Source organism: Brachyhypopomus gauderio, chromosome 1 (genome assembly GCF_052324685.1).
Source record: "Brachyhypopomus gauderio isolate BG-103 chromosome 1, BGAUD_0.2, whole genome shotgun sequence".
Taxonomy (NCBI): domain Eukaryota; kingdom Metazoa; phylum Chordata; class Actinopteri; order Gymnotiformes; family Hypopomidae; genus Brachyhypopomus; species Brachyhypopomus gauderio.
Window position 1 is genome coordinate 43,161,939 of NC_135211.1, and position 19,407 is coordinate 43,181,345.

Genomic DNA, 19,407 nt, shown 5'->3' on the forward strand with positions numbered 1-19,407 from the left:
CAGGTATTAGGAACATAGCACTGATGTTCAAACCCTGATAGGTAAAGAATGGGAAAAGATTATACAATGGATAAAACATTACCCCCCCCCCCCCCCCCCCACACACACACACACACACAAAAGACACTGGTCTAGACATTACAGAATTTACACAAATATATGAACATGGAAAGACATGTACTTCATCCCTTCATCCAAAAGAGGGCAGTAAAGTTCTTTTTGTAGGCAGACACGGCGTAATATCTCTCTCTCTCTCTCTCTCTCTCTCTCTCTCTCCAGCTATTAGTGAGTAATCCTCACTCTCGTCTCTTGAGATGCTTTCTTCTACCATATGTCCTGTTCCACTGCTCCGAGCGAGGCAGTCATTCAGATCTGCGACAGTTTTACCGAGTGACTTCTGGGAAATGTAGTCTTCACGCCTTACTAAGCATTCACCGGTCTTTAAAAAAGGTTCATTCATCAGGATTGTTAGACCTAATAAAACCCTCAGCTAATGCCCCCAGAAAGAAGCTAAAAGACCAAACAACAGCACAGCCATCCACCCATACGACTTAGTCACTAATATCTGATTTTTTCTTATTGCCCGCTCCGCGGTGAACAAACCAACATTTATTTTTATCGACATCAACCACAGTCTGCCTCATAATTGCAGGCTGTCACTGTGGCTCTCTGAATGACACCTACATAGCAAGAAACGTCTGACACACGGAGGCGTCCATTAGAGGAGCGCCATGACCCGTCAGGTTTTCAGAGAGGGGAAAAATACAGCATCAGCGAAACCATGGCAACCCCATCTTTATCGTGTAGGACTAATAGCTTTATAGCCCAGACACCACCTCTAGGCTGATTCATTATGCTTTTGAGTTATTTTGAGTAAATAATATTTAGTAAAATTGGGACCACAATTGGGATTTCAATTCCAGCTGTTTTTAAAATTCATTTATTTTTTTGGAGCTGGTCTCTGCTGATTTGAAGGAAAAAATAGGAAAATTAACTTTTTTAAGTCACACTTACAGCTCACTGAGCCACTCACCGGTCTCTCCTGCTCGAGGATGGAGGACTTGCCCGGCTCGTACTCGAAGATGCTGCGTGGCTCCGCACGATACTTTCGTGTGTCTACTTTACGGTCCGGAGGACTCCACTCATTCCTGCGACAGAGACAGACAGGGCTGCAGTTGGACGAGCTGGCGGTGTATTATCTTTAACCAGCAAAAAAACCACGCTTGTAAATGTTTAGCTTAACGATTTGATAAAAAAAAAAGCAATTTGATTAAAGAAATTGCTCAGACGTCCACTTCTTGCGCCTGTGATGATTGCGTCTTACGGGTCGTGGGCCAGCTGGTCCAGGTCCCGCGAGCGCAGTTGCAGGAGCGAGGGCATAGGGGGCGGTGGTGGGATGGGGGCGGGGCTGAGCTCCCGTGGGGGCGGCCCGTCGCTGGGGGCGGGGACGTTGCGGGACAGGGGCCTGTAGGTGTGCGTACGCGGAGGAGGGTGCGCGTGGACGGCGTCGTAGTTCTCTGCAGTCACAAGCCAATGGGACACGATTAGCTCAAAGGGGCAGGGACACCGTCAGGAATGTGGAGCCCCAGGAAGAGACATTACCTAACGTCCTAATAATTTCTATGGTCAGTGTCAGTCACAGGCCCTTAATTAGAATCATCCTACTCTCCCCCCCCAACCAAAACCATCCCCCCCATGCTCCTCCAATAAGCCATCCCTGTATAGATGGGAGCACTCTGGAACGTACCATTATTTACCACAGCGTAGGTGGCACTGTATGTGTCAGCGTAGTCATCATCTGTGGAGAGCAGAAAAAATCAAGTATAAAGAAGATTATTTAATGTGGTGTGTGTGTGTGTGTGTGTGTGTGTGTGTGTGTGTGTGTGTTCACATTTTCTCTTTCTGCCTGCACATAATGGGCTAATTTTATGCTTCACACCTTCACATCAGACAGCATGTCCCCTCTGTGACCTGGACTGCTCAGGACTACACACAGCAGTACATGTTTAAGGTGATGTATAAGGTACTGGATGCTATTTTGAGCCATGTGACAGGAAGCCATTAAACAACGTTGCTTGCCAGTTTCTGATAGGCTGTTATCACTGTGAACGATGTGTGGATGTGATCTGATTGATTGAAAATTGCCATTAGACTAGATGTTTTACACCACACAAACACTATTTGTGTATTATGACTGGATGCTTTTCGCTGACTCAGTGTGAATTATCCTGTAGTTTTACCTTCACACACATTTTCACCTGATAATAACACTACAATATTTCATATTATAATACTAGAGAGAGAGAGAGTAACCAAGTAACCCACCTGCTTTATGGACCATATGGATCTGCTTAAACATGGTTTTGTACCAGTCCTTAGGCCTGTCTACTGTCTACAGGGAGAACACACACACACACACACACACACACACACACACAAGCACACACACATGCACACACACACACACACACACACACACACACACACACAAACACACACACAAACACACACACACACAATCACACGTTACTCATGATTTTTTCGCACTAAGCCGGAAACTAGTTTAAGTGTCATTTAGAAAGAAGAAAAGTTGAAACTCAAACTCTCTCACACACACACACACACACACGCACACACACACACACACACACACACACACACACACACTTTTAATTGCAGATGACTCAAGAGTGTTCCGTTCCAGTGAAAGGATCAAATGTCACAACAGCAGCAGCACAATTCTGAAGTAGAAGCTCCAAACATCAGACACAGACATGTAGGTTGAGGAAGAGAAACATCAGATCTAGACATGCAGGGCAAGAAGAACAATCATCAGATGGGCAGGCTGAGCTGGAGCAGGGCCTGTCTGACTAATGTGGCCACACACAGTATCGGCCCACTGAAGAGAGAATGTGACCTCACGCTACCCACAGGCCGCCTGCATAATCGGGCTCCTGTGAACCGAAACCTGGGTCAGTTGTGGTCAAACATTATCCAGCTGGACTTCTGAACTTAACACACACTCTGGAATAGACAAAGAGCCAGGCGGCCAGATTTAATCTATGTTGAAATAAATTACCACCTGGACCACCAGGACATCAGGACCCACGCAAAGCAGATTACACACACACAGGAGAAGGAGTGGGAGTGTGTAAGACAGGAGCACAGCAAATTCAGCTGTGATGGACTGCTCTACAGAAACAACACAGATGTTGTATAACAGACATGTAAACAGTTGCCAATTCAGGAAGATTCCCTACAAACTAAAAGTCTGAATTGTTAAAGCACACACTTTAAACCAGGTGTATGAAACCATTCACCCTCATGCCTTTCTCCTATGTCCTGCCTTTGACAGAAAGCATCACACAGGACAGCATAGCGATGGGCATTTAGGAAACAACGATCACTTCCAGGTCAAGGGTAAGGAGTAACGGGTGAGGGACAGGAAAATGACGAGCGATGGCCACCTTTCCCACCTCGCCGGGGTCACCCACCGTGCGGATGGCGATGGGGATGCCTGACTCGTCGATGGGGCCAATGCCCTCGTAGTGCGGAGCTCTGATCACGGACACCTTCTTCTCTTCCTCCGAGAAACGGGCGATGGGCGTGGTGCTGCTGACCACTGTCTGACCGGACGTCACTGACTCCCTCCGCATGGTCTCCGAGCCTTCTGGGAGAGGAAAGGGAGAGAGAGAAAGAGGGAGTGAGAGAGAGGAAAGAGAGAGGGAGAGAGAGAGAGACAGAAATGCAGACAAGCAGAAAGAAGTCAGTGAACGAAAAACACAGACATATGTTTAGACAGCTAGAGAGAAGGTAAGATGACATCAGACAGATACAGTAATAGAGTCAGACAGAGAGAGAGACAGAGAGAGACTGAGAGAGAGACAGAGAGGGAGAGATGAAGAAGGTTGGGCAAAAAGAGCCAGAATGCCAAAACTGTCTAAAAGTGAGCAGGGTGAGAGGGGTGGGGTTAGTGGTTTGGTGTGGGGGAGGGATGTTGGTGTGGGGTTAGTGGTTTGATGTGGGGGAGGGATGGTGTGGGGTTAGTGGTTTGATGTGGGGGAGAGGTGTTGGTGTGGGGTTAGTGGTTTGGTGTGGGGAGGGATGTTGGTGTGGTGTTAGTGGTTTGATGTGGGGGAGAGGTGTTGGTGTGGGGTTAGTGGTTTGATGTGGGGAGGGATGTTGGTGTGGTGTTAGTGGTTTGATGTGGGGGAGAGGTGTTGGTGTGGGGTTAGTGGTTTGATGTGGGGGAGGGATGTTGGTGTGGGGTTAGTGGTTTGATGTGGGGGAGAGGTGTTGGTGTGGGGTTAGTGGTTTGATGTGGGGGAGGGGTGTTGGTGTGGGGTTAGTGGTTTGATGTGGGGGAGAGGTGTTGGTGTGGGGTTAGTGGTTTGATGTGGGGGAGGGATGGTGTGGGGTTAGTAGTTTGATGTGGGGGAGAGGTGTTGGTGTGGGGTTAGTGGTTTGATGTGGGGGAGGGATGTTGGTGTGGGGTTAGTGGTTTGATGTGGGGGAGAGGTGTTGGTGTGGGGTTAGTAGTTTGGTGTGGGGGAGGGATGTTGGTGTGGGGTTAGTGGTTTGATGTGGGGGAGAGGTGTTGGTGTGGGGTTAGTGGTTTGATGTGGGGGAGGGATGTTGGTGTGGGGTTAGTGGTTTGATGTGGGGGAGAGGTGTTGGTGTGGGGTTAGTGGTTTGATGTGGGGGAGGGATGTTGGTGTGGGGTTAGTGGTTTGATGTGGGGGAGAGGTGTTGGTGTGGGGTTAGTAGTTTGGTGTGGGGGAGGGATGGTGTGGGGTTAGTGGTTTGATGTGGGGGAGGGGTGTTGGTGTGGGGTTAGTAGTTTGATGTGGGGGAGAGGTGTTGGTGTGGGGTTAGTGGTTTGATGTGGGGGAGGGATGTTGGTGTGGGGTTAGTGGTTTGATGTGGGGGAGAGGTGTTGGTGTGGTGTTAGTGGTTTGATGTGGGGGAGAGGTGTTGGTGTGGGGTTAGTGGTTTGATGTGGGGGAGGGGTGTTGGTGTGGGGTTAGTGGTTTGGTGTGGGGGAGAGGTGTTGGTGTGGGGTTAGTGGTTTGATGTGGGGGAGGGATGGTGTGGGGTTAGTGGTTTGATGTGGGGGAGGGGTGTTGGTGTGGGGTTAGTAGTTTGGTGTGGGGGAGGGATGTTGGTGTGGGGTTAGTGGTTTGATGTGGGGGAGAGGTGTTGGTGTGGGGTTAGTGGTTTGATGTGGGGGAGAGGTGTTGGTGTGGGGTTAGTGGTTTGATGTGGGGGAGAGGTGTTGGTGTGGGGTTAGTGGTTTGATGTGGGGGAGAGGTGTTGGTGTGGGGTTAGTGGTTTGATGTGGGGGAGGGATGGTGTGGGGTTAGTGGTTTGATGTGGGGGAGGGGTGTTGGTGTGGGGTTAGTGGTTTGATGTGGGGGAGGGATGTTGGTGTGGGGTTAGTGGTTTGGTGTGGGGGAAGGATGTTGGTGTGGTGTTAGTGGTTTGATGTGGGGGAGAGGTGTTGGTGTGGGGTTAGTGGTTTGATGTGGGGGAGGGATGTTGGTGTGGGGTTAGTGGTTTGATGTGGGGGAGAGGTGTTGGTGTGGGGTTAGTGGTTTGATGTGGGGGAGAGGTGTTGGTGTGGGGTTAGTGGTTTGATGTGGGGGAGGGATGTTGGTGTGGGGTTAGTGGTTTGATGTGGGGGAGAGGTGTTGGTGTGGGGTTAGTGGTTTGATGTGGGGGAGAGGTGTTGGTGTGGGGTTAGTGGTTTGATGTGGGGGAGGGGTGTGAGGGATGGGGTTAGTGGTTTGGTTTCATTAGTGCCTCTGCACTGAAATCTTAATGCATCCTACAGCAGTTCCTGCCCTGGGCGGCATCCTGCCTCTGTCTGTCTCCGTTGTACTTGGATATCGATTGCTCTGGCCTGGTATAATAGGCGCAAATGCAACCTGTCCTGGGGACAGGACGTGACAGGACTGTGGCGCTAGTTGCCGATAGCACCATCACTAACGAGACACACACACTATACGGCTGGTCCAGCCCAGCAGGGTCGGGTCGATGAGCAGACCAGAGCCGAACGGGCCACAATAACTGCTGCCTTCATAAACCATCCCGATTATTGCCACGAGGATTTACGGCCAACGATCCGACAGAAGGAGTCCTGGAAGAGCCTGCTGCTTATTGCAGACTCTATATTTCATAGGCTGTATAAATCAGTGTAGTGGTAAACAGTGTGGTGTATGTCTATCGCATCTGTGCACAGTGGTGCCTCTAGTGGAAGAAATCGCAATTACAATTTACCATGGTAGCCGTAACGCTAACCACATGTTAATGCTAACACCAAAAGTTAAAGAGGCCAGGCCGACACCGGCCACTCACCTGAGCGTCTAGTATGTTGGATGTGCATCATCCCTGGGCTAAGGATCGGAGGAGGAGGGGGTTGTGCCGGAGGCGAGAAGGGCCTCTGGGAATGGGTGCTTCCATTCACTGCCACCTGGCCCTGCAGACAGACCAACAGATCACCTCAATGAGAGAGAGAGAATTGTGGGTAGCAGAGTTTACTGAGCTTGCAGGTGAGCCCTGTGAGACTACAATGTAAAACGAAGAGGTTTTTAAACCACAATGCATGTCCAGTGACAATTACAAACAGTCAAAAGACTAATATATGAAGGACGAAGATACATTATACACACTCACAAAGTGTCATCATTCTGTACAACTTTAGGAAACACACAGTGATTTAACAAAAACAAAAATGTAGTGTTAGGCCAACACGACTGGTCAGGATACACATAAAGCATACAAAACAAATACAAAAACACATCCCAGCAGGGAAAGACCATGAGGGATTACACCTGTAATAGTCACAGGTAGTCAAGGAAGCATTGTGAGTGGGTGGGATGTCAACACCCGAATTCAGAACATACTGAATTCTGAACATACTGAATACATAATGAAGCTTTATTAAGGGGTCAGATGGCTGAGCTGAGCGTAAAGGCACATTTCGAAAACACATTTTACGACAGCACACACAAATCATTTCAGACGAACAAGCAAGCCTACAGACACAACCTTAGAATTTAGAAAATGAACAGAAATTAATGACACACTGTCCCGTAGCACACACACAAGAGCAGGGTGATGGACTGTTTTAGCACTTAAGACTTTGACAGAAACATTTAGAACACATGTAACCAGCGCTAGCAGGTGTGGAGGGAACGACGAAGAACGAGGAGTTTTGGTGGTATGACAAAACGTTTCGGAGTGCAGCGTGAGAGCAGTGCATAGGGGGCGGGCCCGAGTGATAGTTACGTTAGTGTCTGTGGCCACTGCTGGGGTAGTAGGGGCGTGGCCATCGTCGGGGCCGACAGAGGCGTGGCTGAGCGTGGGGGAGGGGGTGGGCGTGGCTGTGGGGGAGTCCATGCCGCATATCTGCAGCTCCTCAAGGACGGCCGTCGACGACGAATAGTGACTCAGCGCTGACACGGATCCCGGCGACGCTACGGGGGACGATGTCAGCCCGGAACGTTCTGGAGATGCGTAGGGTGTTGGGGAGAGAGCTTTGGGCAGGAGGCCCGACAGGAAGTCAGGCGAGTCCTGACTGGCATGGATGTAGGGCGGCGAGGGTGGCCTGCACGCTGGAATAGCGCCCCCTCTTGGTAACGAGATGTCACGCTGCCACATGGTGGGAAGGAGGGACGAAGACAAAAGGGAGGGAAAGAAATGGTTAGTGCAACTGCACGGCCAAGCCTAGTAGGAAGTGAAAACATGGGCAGTACCATGTTAGGAGACAGAACGGGGGTGGACAAATTCAGCTGTGGGAAAAGAGAGGGTTTTAAAGACACATCTCTGTTAGAGCAACGCATATATTCCATCTCTCATGGACAGTGGCCAGAGTGCACTGATCAAATCTGTTGACTACAAACAGCTAATCAGGTGAAAGGTCAAGGTTGTTGATTTCAAATAGCTGTAATACCACCACCTTTCCAGCTGGTTCAGCAGGCCCTGGGAGGCTGGACCGTGAGTTGGCCGGGCTCTGGGCTTTGGGTCTGCTCCCCAAGATCCCTGGGCATTTTGGGGCTAGCTGGATGGAGAGAGAGGCTGTGTGTGTGTTGGTGGCGGAGGCGGAGCCTCTGCGTGGAGGGGGGGAGGGGGGAGTCGTGGGCATGCTCTCTTTAAGTTCCGCCTTCTTAGGCTGGGAGTAGGGGTTCACAGTCTTGGTGGTGTTAGCGTTAGCCTCAGAAGCCTTAGCTGTGTTCACATGGGTTATGTTAGCGTTAGCCTCAGTAGCCTTAGCTGTGTTCACATGGGTTATGTTAGCGTTAGCTTGATAAGCACTGACTTGTGGCTCATAGTGTGGACCGCTGGATGTGACACCATCAGGAGCTAATTTAAGAGACGAGACCTTGCGATCCAGAAACTGGGTTATAAAACTGTTAGCATTAGCATTAGCCTCCGGATAGGGGTCTGTGACAGAGGAGGTGGTCTGGGTGGTCTTGGAGTAGGAGCTAGAGGAGTAGGAGGAGTTGGATTTGATGGTGTAGGCGCCAAAAGGGATGAGATCATCGCCCTGTGATGGATAGAGGTGTGGATCAGACAGCACTGGGAGGGAACTGTACGAAGGAGGGTTAGGGGTCATGTGATAGCTCTCTCTCCGAGGGGGCGGGACCGGGACCTGATTGACAGAGGGGAGCCAATCAGGAAACATTAAAACATTAGTGCTGGAGGTCCTGTAGAAAGGAAAAGGTAAGATTATTTCTTTAAAAAATATATCAGCTGATATCAGTTGAAAATGTTGAAAGAAACAGTTCATTATGTGAATAAAATGAGTGTGAGTCAATACATTTTTGAGGTACTCGGATGTGGAATATGCTTATTGAATAAATAACATTTAGAGAGTTTCGGTAATGTGTTCTGATTCCAAGTGCTTTAATGCTTTGTTAATTTTAAATGGGGTTTTAATTTAGCCCCATAATAGACAGTGTTGAGGACTGCCCTGATAACATGTTTTTCCTGTTAAATGGTTGTTCTGGGTGTTGTATGTGTAGTGGGGGTTACTGGTGCAGGGTGTTACAGGGTTGTTCTGGGTGTTGTATGTGTAGTGGGGGTTACTAGGTTAGGGTGTTACAGGGTTGTTCTGGGTGTTGTACGTGTAGTGGGGGTTACTGTTGCAGGGTGTTACAGGGTTGTTCTGGGTGCTGTATGTGTAGTGGGGGTTACTGGTGTAGGGTGTTACAGGGTTGTTCTGGGTGTTGTATGTGTAGTGGGGGTTACTGGTGCAGGGTGTTACAGGATTGTTCTGGGTGCTGTACGTGTAGTGGGGGTTACTGGTGCAGGGTGTTACAGGATTGTTCTGGGTGCTGTACGTGTAGTGGGGGTTACTGGTGCAGGGTGTTACAGGATTGTTCTGGGTGCTGTACGTGTAGTGGGGGTTACTGGTGCAGGGTGTTACAGGGTTGTTCTGGGTGTTGTATGTGTAGTGGGGGTTACTGGTGCAGGGTGTTACAGGGTTGTTCTGGGTGCTGTATGTTGTATTACCAGCACGGGTGACTTCTTGTCCTGCAGGTTGGGTCGGACGCTGCGGAAACCTTTGGCTGCGAGAGAAGAACTGCCTGCCTCACCGTTACGACATCCTTCTGTTATGTTACGTGACCGCCAGGCATCTATACACACACACCCACACACACACACACACACACACACACACACACACACACACACACACACACACACACACACACGCACACACACATTTGAGCTTGTGCACTGGTGTGAGCATGCACACCTGCATAAACGTACACACACACAGGCAGTGGCACCTAAAACATTGTTTACATGCACCTCAAGATCTGGAACACTTGTACAAGAACACACAGCTGCATACTCACACACACACACACACACACACACACACACACACACACACACACACGCACGCACGCACGCACACACACACACACACACACACACACACACACACACACACAAGCAGCCACACTTACCAGAGTCTGGCGACTGGGGTTCACTACCTGAAAACACAGAACATTTACATTTACATGAACTAGAATCAAATCCCTCTCATTAAAGGACAGCAGCTGTTACACAGTCCCTGTCGCTATACAGCCACAGTCACTATACAACCACAGTCACTATGCAGTCACAGTCACTATACAGCCACAGTAACTATACAGCCACAGTCACTATACAGTCACAGTTTGATCACATTAGTCCCGTACTATCGTCATTACACTGGCTGCCAATTAGATTCCGTATTGACTATAAAATACTTTTATTAACATATAAAACGCTGCATGGCTTAGCTCCAGACTATCTTAGTGAACTTATTGAACAATATAACCCAGCGCGTTCACTTCGCTCGCAGGACGCAGGGTTATTAACTGTTCCTAGGATCAAAAAGATCACAGCAGGTGGAAGAGCCTTTTCTTTTAAAGCTCCACAATTGTGGAATAATCTTCCTGCCTCTATTCGGGACTCAGACACAGTCTCAATGTTTAAAACTCGATTAAAGACTCATCTGTTTAGTTTGGCCTTTGATTAATCTGTTACATATTTACTACATCTCGTATCTTTTCTCCGAGGTTCACCTGGAGAGTAACATTGCAGTCGGAGCCTACAATACCAGCATCGCTGCTCTGACACGGAATGAAAGCCTGGCGTTCATCAACAGACATTTACAGTGACAATATCATAACCCAGAACTTTCATTTTTACCTTTACTTAGTCTGATTGTGTGATTTGTGTGTGACTTGTGTATTTGTCTGTATTTTGTGTAATCTGTGTGTTAACGGGCCGCCCAATGGAGGATGGGTTCCCTTTTGAGTCTTGGTTCTCCCGAGGTTTCTTCCTATTCCCCACTATCTTAGGGAGTTTTTCCTCGCCACTGTCGCCCTTGGCTTGCTCATTAGGGTTCTGGACCCGTAGTATTGTTAACCTTTTAAATCCTGTAAGGCGCTTTGTGACAACATGTGTTGTGAAAAGCGCTATACAAATAAACTTTGATTGATTGATTGATTGATTGACAGTCACCATACAGTCACAGTCACTTAAGGCTGGGCGATATGGAGCAAAAATAATATCTCGATATTTTTAAGATGAATGGCGATATACGATATATATCTCGATATTTTTTCTTCCCAAAAGGTAATAACAAAGAGGCAGTAATAAGTCAAATCTACGTCCCAAATGATTTGAGCGAGGAAGAGAGGCGGGGCAGGGCGGAAGTTGTTAAAAAAGAAACTCAAGTAAATTCACTATTCATAGTGTTGTGCGTGAATGATGCGTTCATTGAACACGCTCATTGTGTTCGTTGAACTGAACGCAACACATTTTTTAATAACTTGAACGTGAATTAGTTCACGTTGTGTCATGAACGGTAGACATCACTGTAAATCAGCGTTTCTCAAAGTGTGGGGCGCGCCATTTTGGTGGTGGGGCATAGAATTTCCCCATCTTCTGAGGTGGGGAATTATTGAAAAAGTTTGAGAACCACTGCTGTAAATGAACGTTGGAATTTGTTTTCCATTGAAAACTGAGTGACATCTGTTTTCTCTTTTGAAACGCAATGAGAGAAAGTTCATCCCTCGCTGGTGCCACTTAAATCATGTATCACCAGACAAATGGTTTTGACGTTGTGTGCGCAATGCATTGTGGGCAACGTAGTGTCCGGCTGAGAATAGTTAATATACTGGCTAGTTAATAACATACTGGCTTCCGCACGACGTTACCCGTGATGAATTGCAGCAGAGCGGGGTAGGCATAGCACATATAGTACGTATAGTGATTTCTAGCTTGTAGTTGTCACGTCTGGCTCCGCCCCTTCTAGTCTCGTCGTTTTTATGTTTTCCTTGTTCTTGTCACGCCCCTCTGTTTCAGCTGTTCCGTGTTAGCTCGTCTTAGTTTTACAAATGTGTGTGTGTGTGTGTTTGTATTGCCTATGTAAAGACTATACCTTCGGGGATCATTGTCGTTTCTTTATCTCCTAGTTGGTGTGTATATATAGCCTATGTCCAGACTATACCTTCGGGGATCACTGTCGTTTCTTTATTTCCTAGTTGGATGTGCACGGCCGTATTCACGCCTTATCTGTGATTCGTGGTTTTGATTAGCTTCGTGTTTGTGTGTGGTTAAAGTCTGTTCCATTTTCAGGTTCGTAGTGTTTTAGGTTTTCAGTTCATGTTTGGTCTCTGTGTTCTCTAACGTGGTATCGTGCCTGGCAATACATGTATGTTCTGTTAGTCTTCATGTTCATGTATGGCCGTTACTTGCTTCCCGTGTGTTTGTTCATGTCGGTGTATGTAACAATTAGTTGTACTCTTGTTTGGTCTAGTTTTGTGCCCTTGTCATTTCCGCTGCCTTTTAGTATATTAAGCGTTAGTTCTCTATTCATCATGCCACGTCATTCGCGGTCCACTCGCGTGTCGTCTGCAAATGTAAGATGTGAAATAAAATCGAATGAGATTGTACTCTCTACTTCGCATTTGTGTCCGCCCCTTGATTGCGCAACAGCCAAATCGTGAAAAAAAGCATTTGAATATCTCACGAAAAAAGTAAAATGAACTGAACTTTGAACTATTTCATAATTAAAATTGTGAACTTTGAACGTGAACTGTTCACTTTGAGCATGTATGAACTGAACTTGAACTAGTTCAGAAAAGCTGTGAACTGGCACAACACTGACTATTCAGTATGGAAGTAAGCGGTTTCGTACGCAACCCATAACACGTGTAACTAACGCGACATAGACTATATCGATATAACGATATTGTCTCATCTTATATCTCGTATGAAAATATATCGATATTTCTCAAAATCGCGACATATCGCCCAGGCCTACAGTCACTACAGTTACTGTCACTATACAGTCACTATACAGTTACTGTCACTATACAGCCACAGTCACTATACAGTCACAGTCACCATACAGTCACAGTCACTATACAGTTACTGTCACTATACAGTCACAGTCACTATACAGTTACTGTCACTAAACAGTCACTGTCACTAAACAGGGCCTTACAGCCTTAGTGAATTCAATCCCATTGGAAAGCCTTGTAGGGCACAAACATCACAAACTTATGTCAGGGTCATAGATACCCCAGCTGCCCCGGATACCCCAGCTGCCCCGGCTACCCCAGGTACACAGCGTGTGCAAACACATCTGAATGAACTGCTGTAATGGGTAAATTACCACAGAGATAGGAAGAGGGACATGACTATGTGTATGTGTGTGTGTGAGTGTGTGTGTGTGTGCGTGTGTGTGTGTGTGTGTTTGCATATATTTGTGTGTGTGTGTGTGTGTGTGTGAGTGTGTGTGTTTGCGTGAATTTGTGTGTGTGTGTGTATGTGTGTGTCTGAGTGTGTGTGTTTGTGCGTGTGTGTATATGTGTGTGTGTGTGTGTGTGTGTGTGTGTGTGTGTGTTAGTATTTGCTCAAGCAGACACATATAAATTAATGCACATTTCCCCAAACCCAGCACAAAGAAAACCCCTTGGTGTCCCCGTGCGGGGGGGACCGGTGTCCCTCTGCTCAGGACGTCCCTCTGTCTCTTCCTATGTAAAGCAACAAGCCTCAAGGCTCCCGGCATCTTAACCCAGATTGTCAAAGGTTCCCTACCAGCCTCAGGGTGTACCTAACCCCAGGAGACAAGGCATGGATCATCTGCGTGGTGACGAATTTGGGCCAATCGCAGTTTATCAGTTGTGGAAATACAACCAATCAGACAAGGAAGGTGAGAGGAGGCGGAGCTGACTGATTGACACAGTCGTCCCCAACAGGGAACAGCATGTAACACCCAAACATGGTATAAAACCCAAAATGGCCACCAAAGAAGAGAGACTACAGTCATGAGAGTGCTACACGGGGATATAAATGTCACGGCAGAACAGGGTCACCACACTGGGACCAGACCCAGCAGAACAGGGTCACCACACTGGGACCAGACCCAGCAGCCGTGCGAAGACAAAGTCAGACAGAATGGCTTAGAGGGACAGGAGACAGACAACAGAGACAGATGCTTAGAGATACTGAAGGGTCTTTATAAAGATAAATGGATACATTTATCCACACGCGCACACGCACGCACACACACACACACACACACACACACACACACACACACACACACACACACACTGTAAGCGAGGGGCAGGGAGACTACAGTACTCTGGGGTGATGATCCATCAAAGGGATATAAACAGGCAACAAGATACACAAACAGAGACATAAATATTTCTATAAATGTGTTTTTTTCCACAAGAGTCTGCTAATATAGCAATAGTACAATTGTGAAAATGTGCAAAATAATGTGCCGTATTTTGTCAATTGTGATTTTTTTACACCACAATCGAAATTTGTCCTCTGCATTTAACCCATCTGTGCAGTCAGAACACACACACACACACACACACTAGTGATTACTAGGGAGCTGTGGATCACACGTGCCCAGAGCGGTGGGCAGCCCTAGCCCGGCGCCCGGGGAGTAGTTGGGGTTAGGTGCCTTGCTCAAGGGCACCTCAGTCATGGCCTTAGGTCTGGGAATCGAACCCACGACCCTCCGGTCACAAGACCAGTTCCCTACCACTAGGCCATGACTGCCCCAAGCAGTGAAACAATAATGGTGATTAAATACGTATTTATGAGTGTGTCCTCCGCGGTCTGGAGTGCGTTTTCACACGCGGATGCGCCCACACGTGCATTCACGCACACTCACAGTCTCACACACAAGTCACAAGCATGCGTGCAGAGCACTAAAAAGAAGCATTATGTCAGCAACATAATGTCAACACACCGTACAATTCAATTTAAAGCAGGTCCACGTATAAACAAACAGCCTGTGTCCTGACTGTTGTAATGGGAATTTATTCCCACTTCAGTTATATTCAAATAAAATAATGCTGACTATATCACACACACACACACACACACACACACCCACACACACACACACACACACACACACACACACACACAACCAAACAAAAAATCACAAAGCTAAAGTCAAGATTGAAGAAATAAAACTTCTTATATATATATAAAACTGAGCTAATAGTCATGCTGGTTGCAGGGTCTCCAGTGGCTTTTATTTACTGTAAGATGCCTTAGCATCTTTGTTAAATAATCTTAGTGTGTAGTAATTAGTCATAGAGTTGTTACTGCTGCAGCTCAAATGCAAATCCCAGGCGCGCACGTGCCGCAGTTCAACGCGTTGGGCCTCGCGCGATAGTCCTGCACAACAGTGTCCACTCGAGCGCCTTAACAAAACATTTATGAATAGAGGCAGCTTCAAGCTTTGCGCCATCTACTTTTTTTTAAAGAAAAGAGACAAAGACTGTAGAAGCGATTGGCTCTTGGGTGTGCTGAAATAAACGGATCGCGTGCAGTTGCGCTAAACCGGAAACAACGTATTAAACGTCTCAGAAAGTTCAAACGCGTCACACGGCAAGAAAGCGCTCGTGCAGCATCCTGTAAGTGGTTATGCTAGAGCTATCGATAAAGAGACATTAATGAGAAACAAATGTTTACAAAAAATAAAAATAAAATCATGACAATAACATGCTATGGCTATTCACTGTGAGTATCACTCTTTTCTTTTTCTTTTTCAGAACTTTTTCTAGGTTCTTGAAATTTTTATTTTCTATTTACCAAAGTATCCCAGTGATAATGTTTGTAAGTCAAGAAGTAATCAGTAATAAATGTAAAACACCATACCTGCATTCATCATGAGAATCTCCTCTTAGTGCAGTGCTGAACAAGACCACTCTTTCCTGCAAAATACACAGACGGATATTTAGGCACAGATATTTAGACACAACAGTAGATCTCAACTTTGAGCATTACAGCGGGGATTTCATACCCTAACAAGGAGCTATTAGGCACACAAAACCTTCATGCCGGTCAGTAGCAACAGCATGGCACTTTAATTCCAAATGCTCAAACTGTCTCGTTATTACTAACACCATGACCTAAGGTGGTTTACAATCTTAAAAGTGATGAGAGGTCTTCTCTTTTTTTAAACATGGCTGATGGATTCAGGCGATCTGTCTAGTTGTAGTCGTAATATGGAACTAACATGGGTATTTGAGTCAGAATGGACTGCAATGTCCCATGGCGTCAGTGTTTATGTGTGTGTGTGTATGTGTGTGTGTGTGTGTGTGTGTGTGTGTGTGTGTGAAGGGGGTGGGTGAAGGTGTGAAAGAAAGTGATATCCTGGCTGACATCAGTCTGCAGGCAGAAATATACAGCTTGCGTTTGGTATGTGTGAATTATATATCACTCCTTGCTTCGCTTCACACACTCACACTCTCACACACACATACCCGTATTCACACACATAATCAACAACGTCAATAATTTATAAACTCTGATTGCAGTGTTTAAATGACTTGTTGAAAACACAGTTTCAACTGAAGAATGCACAACAATTAAAAAATAGTACCGTAATTTACTAATCCACTGAAATAACTGAATAATTCAATGAAAACAAAAGATTGAATTGAATTGATTGAATTGAAAAGACAAAAGAACACAGCAGATTAAAAGTTTTATGTATAAAGCGCTTTTTACAACACATGTTTTCACAAAGCAACTTTATAAACACATGGGTCCCAATCCCTAATGAACAAGTCAGAGGCGACAGTGGCAAGGAAAAACTCCCTATGATGGTGGGGATTAGGAAGAAACCTTGGGAGGACCAAGACTCAAAAGGGAATCCATCCTCCATTGGGCAGGCCAGTCAGTACAAGTCCGTATTTATAGTTCTATATCTAGGCCGAGCAGTCCCTCCAAATGTAGATATTGGGCTTCAGGTAGTAGACAGGATCGGCGAGTCTGCCGGCAGCATGTGTGCATCACCAGGGTACAAAATGCAGGTAAACTTAAAATTAAACATCCATATATTTATAGCACACGTGCCAGTGATTAGCATGTGGCTCCAGTCAGCTTATCTATAGCAGCATAACTAAAGGGAGGGGCCTGGAGGTGACCACAATCATGAGGGCTCAGTGAGACATTGAATTAAACCCAGGTCATCGTCACAAACTAGTCTGAACGCATGACATGGCTTGATGACAGCATCAACATCTCAGATTACCAGAAGACTCAAGGACTCAATTATATTGTGGAGCAAGACCATTTAGTGCTTTATAGGTTGACAGAATAATTTATGTAAAATCAATTAGATATTTAACCAGGAACCTGTGCAACGCAGAGAGAGTAGAACTAATGTGATCAGATTTTCTAGTCCTAGTTAGGACTCTAGTTGCAGCATTCTGTACTAGTTGGAGTTTCTTTAGGGACCTTTTAGAGCATCCAATAAAAATACAGTAGTAGTCCATTCATGATGAGACAAAAGCATGCACCAGCTTCTCTGCATCTGATAACAAAAGTAAATGTCTCAGTTTGGCAATATTACATAAATGGAAAAAGGCAGCCTTAGTGACATTGCATAGGTGTGTAAAATAAAAGATGAGTTTCAATAGTGACACCTAAGATTTTTATGGTAGATTAAATGCTATTGAAAATCTATCAAGGGTAAAATGAATATTAGACCAATTGCTTCTTGCAGCTTTGGTTCCAAGAAGTTACACATCAGTCTTATCAGAATTTAGAAGAAGAAATTTAGACACTATACAGTTGGTATCATCTGGATTAGTATAATCTGCATAGCAATGGAAGCTAATATCATGACTACGTATGATTGTGCATAATGGTAGCATATATAATAAGAACAATATGGGACCCAATACAGATCCTTGTGGAACACCATGTTTTACTTTTGTGCGTTCTGAGCATTCATTATGTACAAGGACAAATTGGTATCGATCTGTCAGGTAGTGGTTTCATATCCCAAACCCAAGCAGAGCAGAGCAGCAGTCGTGCGGATAGGCCCTGGGGGGTTGTAGCGGTAGTGGGGTGGCGTGTGTGTATGACTTGGAGCGCTGCCCTGTTGACGGAGTGCGAGGGAGTCGGAGGATTTGATTCCTGTGCGGGACTGTGCCTGGCAGAGCGACTGTCAAGACACATATCTGGCCCCTCGGGGGCGGCAACAGCTGAGGAGCTCAGAGCATGTGCCCTGTAATTCCACTTAATTAACAATTCTTATTTACCCAGCTTATGGGGTTAGGCATAATGCAGTATCCCTCTGAGAGAGAGAGAGAGAGAGAGAGAGAGAGAGAGAGTGGATGGAGAGAGAGAGGAAGAGAGAGGGAAAAGAGAAAGAGGCAAATATCATTCTTCTGTGCTTTAAAATCTTTGCCATATCCACACAGAAAGAAGACATAGTAGTCAAATATGACTTAAGTTTATCATTTTTTATAAATTTCAAGACACTTTCTTTCACAAAGGTGGAGATTTTTTCTACAACCCACGGTCATGTAATCCTAAAAGGTGCCCAGATATTAGCATGATTTTCCTTAACATTCACACCACAGCCACAATATTCACATGATATTCCAGAACATCAACATTTTCCTGAACAGTTTAACTGCATCTTAAAGAAAAAACCTCTGGAATGTTCCACAACTATTCAACCTCTGCACAGAACTGCATAAATATCTCCCTGTTTTTGCATCATCATAAATGTACTGTGATTATAAATTGTATTAAGGACGTATTGACAACTTCCAGCAGGAAGATCTATTAAGATCTAGTTTGGTTTTAACATGTTTTTGAGGTTGATGTCCTACTGCTGTAAAATTCCTTCATGGTAAATGACAAAGTAGTTTATTTCTCAATCCAATCAATTACACCAAACCACAGCATCAAGAGTCGCAAGGATCCTTGGGTAAAATCTGTACAAATACAGATTATGTATGTCCTGTGTCTGCAGAATATTAAAAAAAATCTAACTCAGTGTAAACAACACAGCCAAACACCGGCCTGTGTATCAAACCTGATATTGTGCATTGTGGTTTCCTGAGAGCTATTTGGACAGCGTGGTGGAAAATCATCGTGAAAGGGAAAAGCACTGAGAGCTGTATCGACCGAGACCTGCAGCCAGTATGTCAGCACAAGCCTGACGAAGGAAGCCATCTCCTATAGCCTGAGTCTGGCAGGTCAGAATGGGCAGGAAACCCGAAGACCAGTATATCAGCTAGTCCATCATAACCGAATTACTACTGCTGGTAGTGGCTGGCGAGGTGTTGAGCCCACAGATTTCATCCCTTATTCTAGAATCCTCAGAGATCCAGAACCCGATTGTTATCTATTGTTATATCACAACCGGAAGTGTCAGAAGTGACATTTGCACTATTAGTGGCAGGATGCGTTGCTGTGGCATTAAATGTTACATATATGGGAGAGCATTTCGAGGTCCCAGGCATGAGGCGTCTTTGCAGGAAGACGCACGTGCACTCACTGCTACCGAAGGGGCTGTTCGTGTCAGAGGAGACTTGCTCTACAGAAGACACGGTC

At 46.1% G+C, this 19,407-nt stretch overlaps 1 protein-coding gene across 18 annotated transcripts in view; it reads right to left on the reverse strand.

The window, feature by feature from the left end:
* sorbs2a (sorbin and SH3 domain containing 2a) overlaps nucleotides 1–19,407 on the reverse strand; it is a 54,267-nt gene that overhangs the window by 16,704 nt on the left and 18,156 nt on the right. For 11 of the 18 annotated variants that reach the window (XM_077014198.1, XM_077014242.1, XM_077014276.1 and 8 more), the window contains 10 exons: nucleotides 15,706–15,761; nucleotides 9,981–10,007; nucleotides 9,517–9,641; nucleotides 7,961–8,653; nucleotides 6,358–6,478; nucleotides 3,495–3,670; nucleotides 2,326–2,392; nucleotides 1,748–1,798; nucleotides 1,325–1,517; nucleotides 1,034–1,148 (listed from right to left, as the gene is read on the reverse strand). In XM_077014198.1, coding sequence (XP_076870313.1) covers nucleotides 1,034–1,148; nucleotides 1,325–1,517; nucleotides 1,748–1,798; nucleotides 2,326–2,392; nucleotides 3,495–3,670; nucleotides 6,358–6,478; nucleotides 7,961–8,653; nucleotides 9,517–9,641; nucleotides 9,981–10,007; nucleotides 15,706–15,718 — 1,581 coding nt within the window. In that variant the 5' untranslated portion in view covers nucleotides 15,719–15,761. Of the gene's footprint in view, nucleotides 1–1,033; nucleotides 1,149–1,324; nucleotides 1,518–1,747; nucleotides 1,799–2,325; nucleotides 2,393–3,494; nucleotides 3,671–6,357; nucleotides 6,479–7,290; nucleotides 7,654–7,960; nucleotides 8,654–9,516; nucleotides 9,642–9,980; nucleotides 10,008–15,705; nucleotides 15,762–19,407 lie in introns of all 18 variants that reach the window. The other 7 variants (XM_077014316.1, XM_077014295.1, XM_077014308.1 and 4 more) reach the window with 4 other exon arrangements.